At 38.4% G+C, this 14,214-nt stretch overlaps 1 protein-coding gene across 4 annotated transcripts; it reads right to left on the reverse strand.

The window, feature by feature from the left end:
• Nucleotides 1-505: 505 nt before the first annotated feature.
• Nucleotides 506-7,717, reverse strand: LOC149280954 (sal-like protein 4). 4 transcript variants are annotated; one of them, XM_089499936.1, is made up of 5 exons: nucleotides 7,660-7,717; nucleotides 4,711-4,719; nucleotides 1,711-4,083; nucleotides 1,148-1,440; nucleotides 506-925 (listed from the first exon to the last, which is right to left on the reverse strand). In XM_089499936.1, exons 1-5 carry the CDS (start codon nucleotides 7,715-7,717, stop codon nucleotides 506-508), a joined length of 3,153 nt encoding a protein of 1,050 aa, XP_089356062.1. The 4 variants fall into 4 exon arrangements, with proteins under 4 accessions (XP_089356062.1, XP_089356063.1, XP_089356061.1 ...); XM_089499937.1 differs by lacking the exon at nucleotides 4,711-4,719; XM_089499935.1 differs by lacking the exon at nucleotides 4,711-4,719 and having other exon boundaries at nucleotides 7,645-7,717.
• Between the last annotated feature and the right edge of the window lie 6,497 nt (nucleotides 7,718-14,214).

Consider the following 14,214-nt stretch of genomic DNA (forward strand, 5'->3'; position numbering starts at 1 on the left):
AGTATTAAACCCCACATTCACACAGTAACTCCTCAAAGGCCAGGGACAGAACTAATAAAAGTCTTAAGAGTGCAGACACTGGACATGAACAGACATAAGTGTCAAGCCTGGACAGCCAATGCACAGAAGGAGGAGACGTCAGTCTTCAGCGTAAAAAAAAAAAACAAACGAACGTTTGAGACATTAGAAGTCTACTTCTAAAAAGGATGGCGGTTATTCCACAAAATGTTTACCCGCATAGTTTTCCGTTAAACACAAGCAGTAAACAGTTCTCACGAGTTTTTAAATTCATCCTCGATAAGCATTTGCGTCGAGAGGTAAACTTTTTTTTTTTTTTGACCTTGGAAAGTAAGAGACATCAGAAAAAGGCCGCCGACTCAGTTTTTTCTTAGTCCTTCCTTTTAGTTATTATTGACCTAGTGACTTTATCCGCAGCCCTGTTGAGTTCTGGCCAACATTTAAGTCAGGTAAACATTTTTTTTTGACCCGGAAACTGTCCCGCATTTTAGTTCACTGCAATGTTTTCTTCCATGAAGTGAGTAAATTGGTGTTTTGGTGCACTGTCCGTATTTGCTTCCTCCATCTCTGACATCATTTGACTTACTCCAGACTGAGAAACATCAATGTTCGATATTGTGGCTGAACTTATTATGGATCCCCCTCCGTTGCTGACTGGCAGTGTAGGGATGCCACCAGTCTGTATAACAGATATTTCATTAGTCTTCATCGCCAAGCCATTGGTAAGAGCCGCAGCATACTGGTTCCACATAGTTGGATCCATGCTAACCGACGATGGGACGAGATACTTTGGAAATATATCCCCTACTTTCTTGCTGTCATTTCCCAGTGCTGGAACTTGGCTGTCAATGGACAATCTTCTCCCCCGTCGAGCAGAGTTATTCCACATGTGAGTTCCCACATGAACCTGTTGAGGTAAATCAGCTATTAGAATATGTATGGAAAAAATAAATAAAACCTGAAACTAAAGCCGTGTCTGCTTCCCTGAAGCTACAGTTTATATAATCGTGAGGATTTAATACTTGGTGTTTAGACTCATGAGATCTATGAACAGTCTACTGTAAGAGAAACGACTGCACAGCCACTTAAACTGAAGGTGCAACCTTGGCAAAAGCCAAACATTACTAACCTTAAGATTTCCTTTGGTTGTGAAAGCCCTTCCACAGATTGTACACGCAAATGGCTTCTCACCAGTGTGTGTCCTTTCGTGGATTTGTAGAGCAGAAGCTGAGGAGAAGTTCTTGCCGCAAGTCGTACAGATATGCTGCTTTGCTGAACGTCTTTGAGGAACAATGAGTGGCGTCATTCCAGGAGTCAAGATCGGTGGCCCAACAAACTGCGCTGTTCCCATGACACGTTCTGTAGGCTTTTCCATTTTTATAAGGGCCGGTGGTGCCCCAGCATACAGGGTTGCACTTCTACCTGTAAAGAAGTTAAGAAGAACAGAGCTTTAGGATGTAGGGACCCAATCAACGCTAGTAATGTTAATGCCATCAATCTTAAAGTTAAACCTTCTTACACTACAGTTGAAAAGTGAGATTAGTGTAAGAACCAATCTGTTTCTAGAAACACCATTGTACGCAACTAAGTAATGACCTAGTAACAATTGTTGGCACTTTGGGGAGGGGGCATATTTAAATATTTTACTATACAAAAAAGCCAAGACAGAACATCAAAGAAAAGCATAATTACCAAATTCTCCATTCTGCAGGATGCCTGGCTCTTCTTTGATCTTCCGACCCAGGCCACTATTGGTCAAATCTAAAGCCCCATCTCCATCAGGATCAGAGAAGCCATTCTCTTGATGTTCTCCTTTAATAGGCATACCGACATCATCATTACCATTAGAAGAAAGAGGAGACTTGGACGGAAGGCTGCCATCTTGGCTATTGGTTGGCGACAAGGCCCTAGAGTCAGGCTGTGAAGGGCTCTTTCCATTAACAAGGTCTTGATCGCCAACTGATGAGGAGTCATTTGTCAAGTCGTCACATTCCATGGACATATTTTCACTAGACCTTACACTATTTTGTCTCTGCAAATTCAGACTTGGAGGCATGTTTGCACTCTCTTGGGACACAATGGTTGGAGAATCTGCAGGAGTTTCACCTTGGGGCGATGGCGGCTTAGATCCCAAGGGAGCATCTGCAGATTCCAAGTCTTCTTCCATGTCAAGATCATCAATAAAGCTGTTGCTCAATTCACCATTCTTTTCATCAACGGTAGAATCAAGGTCATCACCTGCTCCTTCCGGCATGGGGGTGTTGGGGATCTGACCACCCATGTGCATCCTTATATGTTGCTGCAACACAACAGCATTGGTGAATTTCTTCTGGCAAATAGGACAAGAGTGTTGCATCTTTAGAGGAGTATTTGCTCGGTGCACACCATAGTGCGTTTTGAGGTTACTCTTTGTCGAGAAGGCACGTCCACAAATCTTGCACTTGAAAGGCCTTTCCCCAGTATGGGTACGGTAATGCATTTTTAGCGAACTAGGACAGCTTAACACCCTGTGGCATATTAAGCACTCGTTAGGATCAGATGTTGATTTATCAATCTTCTCCACCAGTTGCTGAAGCTTGTTGGTTTCTGAACCCTGCTCACTCGATCCACTTACAGATGGAGAGTTTAAACTCTGGTCAGTTCCAGATTCATGCCCAACAACTCCAGATGAGACAGATTCCCCTTCACTTCCAGGAGATGGTCTGGATTGCATGTTGAGGGGAAAAGCTCCTAATGAAGCATCCGCAACTCCGTTGTTCACTCCCAGGCTGGGATGGCCTGTCAAGACTGGTTTTATATCCGCAAGTACGTTTGACTCGTCCAACGGAACAGACATTCCATATGGAATCCCACTTGTAGTAGGAACATTATCTAGATGTTCTGGAACGGGGTATGGGTTCATTCTTATGTGTGGATACTTATCTTTGTGGCGCTGGAAGTGGACTTTCAGGTTACCTTTGGTCGTAAACCGGTTTCCACAAATATTACATTTATAAGGCCTCTCTCCGGTGTGGGAACGTAGGTGAATTTGCAAAGCACTATCATTGCCAAACACTTTGCCACAGAACTTACATTTGTGTTTGAAGAAGTGGTCTTCGTTACTTGGCTTGCTTTCAGGGGTGGGCATATTCGCAAACTTCCCTTTGAGTTTTTTTGCAGAATCTGCGGCTGAAAGGGGATTCTGGAAGATAACAGTGCCAGGGGAATGAGGTAGCACAGGGTTTGGGAATCTTGAAACGCCTCTGTTAGCCTCAGGTTTCAAGAGAGAGTTGGAGAGAGTTAGAGGAATAGTGCTAGACGGTATGGGCATGTTAGCATGAGGTAGCTTGCCCTGCTTTAAAGACTCCATAGTAAGATTTTGCGTTCCTGCTTTTTGTCCAATTAAAGCAACAGCAGCAGACAGCTGCTGAGACAGATGAGCACCCAAAGCTTTTAAAGGGTCTGTGGCTGCGGCAATAGATGGGTGTAAGGAGTTGGGAGCCATCATTGCTATCTGAATACGGATTTGTTCAGTGAGTTGTATCTGTTGAAGTTGCTGCTGTTGTAGGCATACTAATTGTTCAAGGATCATGGGAATGGCGTTTGGGTTGGATGTCGTTGTAACCCCATCTGATGCATGCTGGTTAACAGCCACTTTAGTGCTGTTGATGGTCTGTAAAGTCACGTTCGTGTTCATTACACTAGTTTTTGAAAAGTAGCCATGACCATTGGTCTTAGGAGCGGGCTGAGGGACGGTTTTAAGTTTTGCAGTATCCGCCTTGACATCCAGCTTCTCCACCGGATCAGGAGAGTTCTTTGTCGCTAAGTCACTTGCAATGTTATCGGTCGGCTCGGAGGCATCTTCAGAAGAAGCAGACGTACAGGAGTCACCAGGAACTCCTGACTCCCCATCATTCATGATAAGAACCTGGGTATTCTTGGTGCAGTTCTGCTTATGCTCGAGGAACTCTGAATACTCAAAAAACTCCGCACAACACTTCTCGCAGACATGAGTTTCTTCCATCCTGCACATCTTTACTTTTCTTTCACAGTCCCCATTGTCATTTGGGCAGTCTTGCTGGTCAGCTGGATGTAAAGAGAAAGAAGTTAAATAAAATTAGCCCAGCTGTTCACACTATACATATTCTTAAAGTCACACCATAAACTCTTGGGAAAAGAATGCTTTTGTTTTGGGGAGGGGGATTCACACGAATGCGTAAACTTTCCAAGTGATACAATGTTTACACAGACACTTAACATTTTCAGAACAGCTATTAAGCGCCTCCTACAGACCTTTGACCTAATAGGCATCACTCCTGTTTTCTGCAACAGTAAAAAAGGTTTTATAAGCTTTTTTTTTTTATTATTATTATTTTATTTTTAATTTATAGAAATATATTTTGTGGATTGACATACAATCACAGCTCAAAACCATTACACAAAATTGATTAATTTGTTTTTTCCCCCCTTGTTAAGTGATCAGATCGAGATGGATTTATCACAACCACCAATTTTTTTGTAAAGAAACTTTCAAGTACTAAAATAAAGTTGGATCCGTCAATTAAATTTCTCTGTAAGTGAATTTCACAAGAGACCAAATGATCCTTGATAAGTTTAGTTCTCTGGAACAAAGTGGTGATGAAGAAAAAAAAAAAAAAACAAAAAAAAACAAATAAAAATCATTTTACTAAAAGTGATCTTCAAACTGCACACCTGTGTGATCTATAATCTAGCACTTAAAATGTTGATCAATTGTAAACAGCAGTCAAACAAGCAAATGTAGGTAAAACAAACCAAAAAAAAAAAAACCCTTTCATTGTCAAAAGCAGAGATCCCGAAAGTTCCAGATATTTCTCCGCCCCTAAATTTCTGGAATGTTGTTATCTCTCAGCATCTAATTATCCAATAAGTTAGGAGAATGCAGTGAATCCAGCAGGGGGTTAGATTATAATCAACAAATGGATTGTTGGATAGGTGGGGGGGGGGGGAGATAAAAAATAAATACAATGTATGTGTGAGTGAGAGATAGCTAGAGTACCATGCAGATCCCACAAAGACATTTATACCCCAACACAATCACTGTTCGAATAACTTCTTCTTTGTTGTCTACACTCAGTTATACATTTATGGGGGAATAATAAAGACCCCCCCCCCTTAAACACACCTTTAAAAGTGATGCATCACATCAATATTTCTTAGTTGGAGGTTACTTTACCTCCGGCGAGCAATGACAGCACAAAGAAACTGCGCTCCTACACTTGGCAGGGATGCTGTGTTTAAGACATATACCCTGCTGCCAAGGTCAATTGTGGAAGCCCTAATTGTAAGCTTGACATCAGATTACCACCCGTGGCAAGCTAGAAGGAGGCAAAGGTTACATCAGCCTCACATTGGAGGCCGAGTCAAAGAAGAAAAAAAGTCAATGGGGCTTTAGCCTGAAGGCTAGCAACAAGGCAACAAGTAATTGTTCACAGTTCCTGGTGCAGAAATGAGTGGAAGGGTGGGCAACCCTCTTGTTGAGAAGACTAAAATAAACCACCTCGCTGGTAGTGAGAGGTAAAACAAACATCACAGGAGATCTAGTAGACGTTATATTGTAGATAAGAGACAACTTAGAAACTATCAAATTGACACAAGTCAGGAGTACTTGGGGGGATAGGACATCCCTAGAAGATACCTAAACAATACATTAAACTTAACACGAGTTTAACAGCTTGTGTGGAACCTGGCTACAATCTGGACAGTTAACCCAAACATATCCTTTTTAGCTCAAAACCTTAACACAAGTTCCAGATCTCTGTCTGACCATCTGGCATTTGAGTAGCTCATTGACATCCTCCAACCTCCTGCTGTGATGAATTAGATTTGTTAAACCCATAGGAAAGGACTTTTGTGGAGGGGGGGGGGGGTGGTGATGTTTCCCTTAATACCTCAAAATGTATTGTAATTATTAAATGAATTAAAAATACAGTTCAGGGTATACTGGAACAAAAAAGTTTCAGTAAAAAAGGTTAATGCTCAGTTGAGAGCTTTAAGATATCATTTTAGAATGGGGGGGGTTGAGAAAAGAAAAAAAAAAAAAAAAAAAAAAAAAAAAAAAAAAAAAAGCAGCTGTAATTCCGGCCCTTTTGTTTAAATGCTAATTTGCAATATGTAGTATTTGTATCCACAATACTACCTGCTGACTCCTTGAAGTGTTAATTGGTTATCAAATTTAAGCAAGGGGGAAAATGTAAATAAAGAGTGCAAAATTTTATGCAGTCTTCATTACCTTCATGATTTATAGGTTTTATACAATAGGGGCATTTTAAATTACAAATTAAAGCTCAAATGTCGCCTAGGAGTCAAAGGCCACATTTATACCGTCCTTACTGTGCAGTGACTATAATGCGCCAGGAGGTGGCGCCCGTGCATCAATAGTTCCAGTTATAGAGAAGCTTCCAATTGATACAGTAATACAATACACCAGAAAGGTAACCCAACTACTCCAACTATAAAGGCTTTTATTATACACACCACACACAATAAAATTAGACCAAAAAAATGTGAACTGGGTATGAGGGGGCAGTGTAGGAAAATGACTACTTACTGCCTCTATTTTGCAGTTCATAGGGGTGGGACCCCTACAGTGCACAGAGGTTTACATGCACCCCCAACCCCCATCCCAACCATATACACACAAAGAGAAACAGTCATGCATTAAACATGGCATTTATAGCCTTCTGGTCAGCCTATTTCTGGAGTTAATACTAACTGACCTAAGGGGGGGGGGGAAGAGATAGCCTGATTTGCAACAAGATAAACAGCAGATCTCATTCACTGTAAACCCTCCAAACACACTTTATTCCATAACGCGATCTATAATTCAAATATGAAATTGATGGGGATCTATCAAAAGGAAATACAAATATATACCCGAGTTAAATATACCAACAACAGTTGAACAAGGTCTAGAAGAAGCCAGAATAAAGTTAGCAGGTAGAGGTGTTTTACTTGTTATCTAGAAAAATGGATTCTTAGACCTTAAAATTCCCCTGTGGATCAGACTCGATTAACTTACATCTCGATCTAAATGGGATGGGGAGAAAAAAAAAATGTACGTAGTGTATGTAGGTAGCAAGGAGAGGGTTAAAACAGCACACATCGGCTATCAGTGTACCCCATCACACGCTTACACCCCCTCCAAAAATACACCCTTAAAATACCCCAAGCGACCGCCTAGGAGTTAAAAACAGGTGGCTTTTGGTTTCAGATGAGAGATTCAACCATAGCGAAGATCAAAAAAAGGAAACAGGACTATTTATAAAGCGATCTGGAAAGAGCAACAAAAATCTAAATATTTGTAAATATCTACTCGAATGTTTCAAAACATTCTAAAGCCGAACGTTCTAATTACGGTCTCAGAACCCCCTGAGGTCTCCAGCGCTGGATCACGATGTTCCAGTTTGCCAAATTAACCAAAATCTACTTAATCGAAGTTATATTTGTAGGACACAGAAAATAAAGGTGGTCAACAAGAGAAAGTCCAGGGAAAAAAAAAAACCGCATGCTTTCCAAAAAAATAAAAAAAATTAATCAAAAAAGCTTAAATTAACCCCAAACTATCATTCAGGGGTTTGTGAAGGACAGTAGAAGTTGGACCCCCACATCCCAGGCACTTACCACATGTCTGCTCCTCCGAATTGAGGTGTTGGGGTTTAGCCTGCTTGCGCCTCGACATTGTCCAAGCATCAGAAGCCAAATAATAGCAATTATGCCCTTCTACTCAACAAATTCCTAGAGTCGGGTAATTACCACCACCACCCCCCCTTCACCGAGAAATGCGCATGTCCAAGTAATTATGATTATCAATAATGCATTGCGATTTATCATGAGTTCCTGACAGCTGATTGGCCTGAGTCCAAAAACTCACAGATTATTCAAATAAGGTCTATTGATCAGTAGGATAATACTGGACTGGATAGGGGGGAGAGAGAGAGAGAGGTGGGGTGAAGGACTAGAGAATCATGGGAAATGTAGTCCTCTCTGCTAGTAGCCCATGCTCCCAGAACAAAAACATCAACTTTCAGGCACAACTCCCTCCCCCTCCTCCCACTAACAGAAATGCTTTTTTTTTTATTATTTCCAAGTAAACACAATGGGGATGGGATAGTTTGCAAATGAATAGAAAAGGGGGAAAAAAACTGTTTGCAAGTGAAATACAATAGTCAGGGCTAAATAGTCAAAAGGTTTTTTAAACTGATCAGTAACTGTTAAATTCACAAGTGGCACTTTAATTTTATTTCAGTATATTGTTATTTTATAATAATAGTAAATTACACATGTTGCTAATAACTGTAAAGCAATATGTATATTAGATGTGTATATATATATATATATACACATACAAGACTAGCAATATATATGTAAATATAATGTATCTATGTATGTATATATATATATATACACACACGAAAAAAAAAAATCTATATATATATATATATACCCACACACAAATTAAGTTATTATTCCCAGCTGAATTGTTGCGTAATTCCAAATAATTGTAAATGTTATGAAAGTTCATGGGTCCAGCGATGTTTTGTTTTATTATTATTATTTTGTACACAGATGCTCCATGAAATTATTAATGAAAAAGTTTTTATTTTTTATAAAAAATAAAGGAAAAAATGATCAAAGCCATTTCTTTCTTGTTAAAAGTCAGCAAGCAGAAAGGAGGTATTAATTAGATTATGTTAATTCTGTGGAATGAAACCTGTTAGGCATTAACATAGATTCTTGGTGGATAATTTACATTCACAAAAAAAAAGGTATGATATGGGCGAGGTTTCACCCTGTAAAGAGACACAAAATAAATTCATTATTATGTTTCATAATAGAAATAGATTTTTGGGTGGAAGCTGCTTATTGGGGTAATATATATATATATATATATATATATGTATATATATATATACATATATATATATATATATATAATTTCACCACTGATATTACAGATTGTTGTCTGCTTTTACATATTAATTAGTATGAGAGGTCAAGACTTTTTTTGTTGTTTTTCTGAATTTTTCAGTGCTATGACATCATCAGCAATGGCGGAGTAAACAGGACTAAACAGGAAATTTTAGGTTTGGCCCTCCCATATTCATGGTCTGAACATTTTCCCAAAAACTGGCATTAAATGTATGATTACCCCGAGTTTCTTTAAATATTAACCCCTTATTAGCATATCATACAGTTTCTACATAGTGACTCATCAAATATGTTAATATTGCGCTAATATATGGCTCTAATTCCGTTCCTCATGGGAACTTTGACTTGTCATTATTTAGAGATACATTTAGGTGAGTCACCTGTCTTCAAGTAGGCATATCAACCATAACACACTGGCAGCACACTTAGTAACCAGGACTCTTAGATATTAACAAATCTATGATGAAGAGTATGAATGAGTCACCTGCAGACTGTCTGACCCAGAAAATCTGCCCCTTCACCCTGAGATTGGGGCAAAAACACTCAAGGTCAAACCCTGTATAAACCTGTATAGCCTTCTTGCTTGTTGCCAGTCCCGCTGTTTTTATTACTGATCGTATTAACCGTGAAAAATAATTGTACATATAATAGTATATCAATTATTGTCTTAGTGAATATTGGTGCAACACCTTCCAGTATACTTAATTATATTACAAAACAAAATATATCAACACAATGTTGTCTGAATGAAAAAAGGGTTATCTGCCACAGACGGCCAGCTCAGTCCTTCTCATATGAGAAATGCGCCGGGATCTGTAAATGTGATCTAAGCTCAAGGGCATTATAGACCGCGTTGACCATGAAGGGTTAATACGGAGAGAGTATTTTTTTATCATATATCATAATTATATATCTATCATAAATATTGTTTTCATAAATTCTGTTGATTATCAAAAAATAAATGTAATCTAAAATGTATTTTTCTGGTTAAAAAATATTCGAATTTGGATGTAATTTTTTTTGTGTTATTTTCAAAAAGGCAGGTTGAATTTAGTTTAAAAAAAAAAAAACCCCAAAAAATAACAAACAAATGGACTAGACAAAGATGTAAACTTTTTAGCTTATTTGCAAAATAATTACATTATGATACGTTTTAGCCTGTAATGAAATAATAGAAAGTTTTTTTTCTTTTACGTACGCGGTTAGTAGCATGGTAGGATTTTACTCATAAAAAATATTCCGCTTTGTAAGCAGGGAAAATGGCGAAGAGCCGAAAAATGTACATTTTGAAAAATACTTAAGTTTATGAGAACTTCTCGTGAAAGTCGTGCTCCATCTGCTAATAATATTTAACTGGATATATAAGTAAAAGTCACTTTGTGGTATAATCGCTCTGGAATGTCATGGTGCTACATAAATCAATAATAATAATAATAATAATAATGTTTTCTGGGATCTGGACCCAAATGTTCAGTTTGTCTCAAAGGTGGCTTTTAAGGATAGCAGTCATAGGCTTCAGCCATTGTTTTTCAGACTATAGCCCCCCATTTATTTCCCCTTCCTCACCCAAAAATCCTAGGAAAAAATATATTTTTTTTAGGTATTATTTTTTTTTATGCCTAGAGAAAAGGTCCCTATTCCCAGCCACAATACCCCCCTAATAAATATAAAATATTATGGTTGGGGTAAAAGTTTGGGGGGGACACTGATGTCTCTCTCTCTAGGTAGGTACCTAATTGGGGTCTAATTACATCTTCGGAGAATGGGAAAAGTGCGTAGTCTATAAAAGTATTATTAAATAAGTATTTAAATCTTTCTATCCCATACCCTCTCTCTACATATAAGCCATTTGTCAGCCATGATGGAAAATCCTCTATCCCCAAAGTGGGGCATACAGACCCCAACCCAAGTAGCACACGGAGCTTTGAACAACAACAACACTCTTAATTAGAATCTGGTAATAGTTTCTGATTCCGGGAATGTTCAAGAGAATAACTTGAAATATCTCCTTTTTATTACGGTATGATGCTTTTATGTCCTATTAAACCACAGGTTCACCAGTCTGCAGCGTTAATAAAAATACCAGCTGCGTGTATTAGTCAATAACAGAATATAGCGCCAAGGAAGCACGTCCGTCTGTCTTTAATGTTTTTTCTTCCAGCAATTTCTAATTTTTATAAGTAAGCTGGAAAAAATGTAAATGGCATAAATTCTATAGATGATTCATCCTATACCGTTTCTTTATAGCCAGATACTGCTGGCGGGGGGGGGGGGGGGATGTGGCGTTTTAATATATTTAATTATTAAATAATTCATTTAAATAAATTCAATAATATCATTATTTTGGTAAATAGAGCTAAATATGAACAAAAATGAATCAAAAATAGAAGAAAAAAATATTAAGGGATTATTTTGGTAGTTTGGAGCCTTAACCCAAAATTGCTACATTTCGGCCCAGATTAATGTTGCCCCATGTTACGTAGCCAGAGGTTAGGCGTTATGGACTTTGGGTGAACGTGGTGCAGACAGCTCATCCTAATTAAATCATTTCAACATCAAGGTCAGTTTAGAAATGGATGATTTGCAAAGAAGCGGGACAAGCCAGAACTAATCAAGTATCTCTGGCATAATTCTGCGCGTGAGACCAAGTCACGGCAAGAAATATATGACATTTCTGGAACTTCTTCCAGCACGCCAAGCCGAGCCAGGCTTAGCTAAACTTGGTCCTTTAAAGTCCACTTCACATTGACATCAACGAGTTCTGTGCAACAAATATCATATATCCAGAAAAAGAACATTTCTTAAGGGGAAATGAACGCAACAGACGATCTACAAGTTGTGGTAGTCATTTTTCTAGCGCACTTTAACAACACGATTTTAATTTAGGTGTATTTTAATTTTACTATTACTGACCTTTTATATACAGGTGAACTGATTAGAAAGTCGTCCCAAATTCTGGAAACCCCAAATTCTGAAAAATCTAGATTGAAAAATCTAAAGTTTTTTTTTAAAACCATAAAAGTATTTTTCTTTTAATTATATCCATCAAAATACATTTGCAAGTAAGTTGTATTTTACATTTAGTGTATATACAGTATAAATATATATATATAAGTATAAGTATTTCTCTACTGAAATCTAAATAACTAAGTCATTTTTATCCACTCATCAATAATGTACAATGTTTATATGACTTATATTCCACTTTGTTCTAGTTATATGGAGCAAATCTGATATTAATGTCCTATGGTTAATCCTAAAAGGGGGTTACAGCAACAAAAGCTATATTTATTTATTATTATTATTATTATTTATTGTTATTATTATTTATTATTATTATTTAAATCATTGTCTCCCGCAGTTTGTCAAAACTCGATGAAGAAGACACCTACAATGGACACTTCATTAGGTGCCATCACTTAGCGCTCTTCACATTTACATTGTGCTGGTTAAAATTAAAGTGATTGTCCCACGATAATCATTAAGTGAAATAATTTGGTTGCTAATGTTTGCCGTGTATAAATATAATTTATAGTCCCTTTTTATCAAACAATAGTTTTGAAACTCAAAATACACCCTTTACAATGTAATACATTGAATTCATATTCTAAATAAATAAATATCTTAAAATAATAAACTCAAAAAAACTTCGATGAATACCTTTTTTTATTTTTTTAGTTCCTAATCTGTTCCACTGCGGAATTGTGAAATGTAATCTTTCGCCTAAACTTATTCTCATCAAGCCCCCCAAAATGTTTAAAGCTTCAGTTTTTAAGAATGTCGTTCACTGCGTTACCAACCGTTCTCTTATTATTAACACCAAGTCCAACTCCTTTACCTTTGTCGAGGCTCATGTGAGCGTTCACCTCCATGGCTCTCAGGATCAACGATGACGTTTAAGTCCCCTTAAGCCTTGAATATAGTTTTGGTGGGCGATATTGTCTTTCAATGGCAGATATATGTCATAAGCAGTGAGCTAGACGGAACATTCTTGCGGTAAGTAGATAAACATCACCGGGTATATATATATATATATATTACACAAAGGAACGGTTCTACCCAACATTCTAAATAAAGCAAAACCATTTCTTAAAAAGAATTTGTTGACTTAACCAGTTTTATACTGAAATACGTTTCATGTAACACTTGCTTTCCTTGTTTGAAAGCTAAAATGTTCCCCACTGTGATGGAAACTTTAAAGCGAACAAGAATGGGGTATGCATTTAGCAGGGATTCAGATACATGGATGCAGGGCCGGCCTTAGGGGTGTGCGACCTGTGCGACCGCACAGGGCGCCATGGTTGCAGGGGCGCCTGACCGGGACTTAGATTAAAGCATCGTTTTTTTTTTAAAACTTTATTTAACATCATTCATGTTAAATAAAGTTTTTAAAAAAACCCGATGCTTTAATCTAAGTTTGAAGGGGCAGATGGGGGGGTAGTTTGAAGGGGCAGCGGGGGGGTGTAGTTTGAAGGGGCAGAGGGGGGGTGTAGTTTGAAGGGGCAGAGGGGGGGTAGTTTAAAGGAGTAGAGGGGAGGGGTAGTTTGAGGGGCGGTAGTTTGAAGGGGCAGAGAGGGGGGGTGGTTTGAAGGGGCAGAGAGGGCGGGTAGTTTGAAGGGGCAGAGAGGGCGGGTAGTGAGGGGGGGGCGCCAGAGGAGTAGTCCGCACAGGGCGCCACAACGCCCAAGGCCGGCTCTGCATGGATGTGCGTTGTACCCATCGGCCGTGTCCACCCAAATCCAAGCTACACCACCATGAATGGTAGTAAGTAGTATTATAATCATTCTACATATACAGTGATAGAAAATATGTTTATTAATAATAATGCACCTTTTTATAACGGCGCCTCCTATTTATTAACTCCGTACAATCCAAATGGTGAGAGTAGAGTCTTGCCAGGTGCGAAGAGTAGCCCGGAAAGTGCATGTTTTCAGGAGCCACCTGAAGCCATAACACTATGGAGTACAATAATGTAGTGTAAGTGAAGGCAAATTATGTTTTGTTCTATCAAACATACCATATCTTCCCATCACTTTTCCCGTTGTAGATGATCATCAATATTTGGGTGCCACCTTCTGCTAATGATCCAGACTGGGGAGATTGCTTTATGGCAGAGTTTAGTAGTAACTTCCTTTCCAAAACGAATTTATTAACTAATTAGAAAATTGGCCAGATAGACCCAAGGTAATTGTTAAGTAAGAGCAAGTCAGATTATCAATTTGGGGATTTACTTAACTCATATATTAT

The sequence above is a fragment of the Sceloporus occidentalis genome, unplaced genomic scaffold (genome assembly GCF_023333645.1).
Source record: "Sceloporus occidentalis isolate IW3139 unplaced genomic scaffold, rSceOcc1.0.p SCAF_143, whole genome shotgun sequence".
Classification (NCBI taxonomy): domain Eukaryota; kingdom Metazoa; phylum Chordata; class Lepidosauria; order Squamata; family Phrynosomatidae; genus Sceloporus; species Sceloporus occidentalis.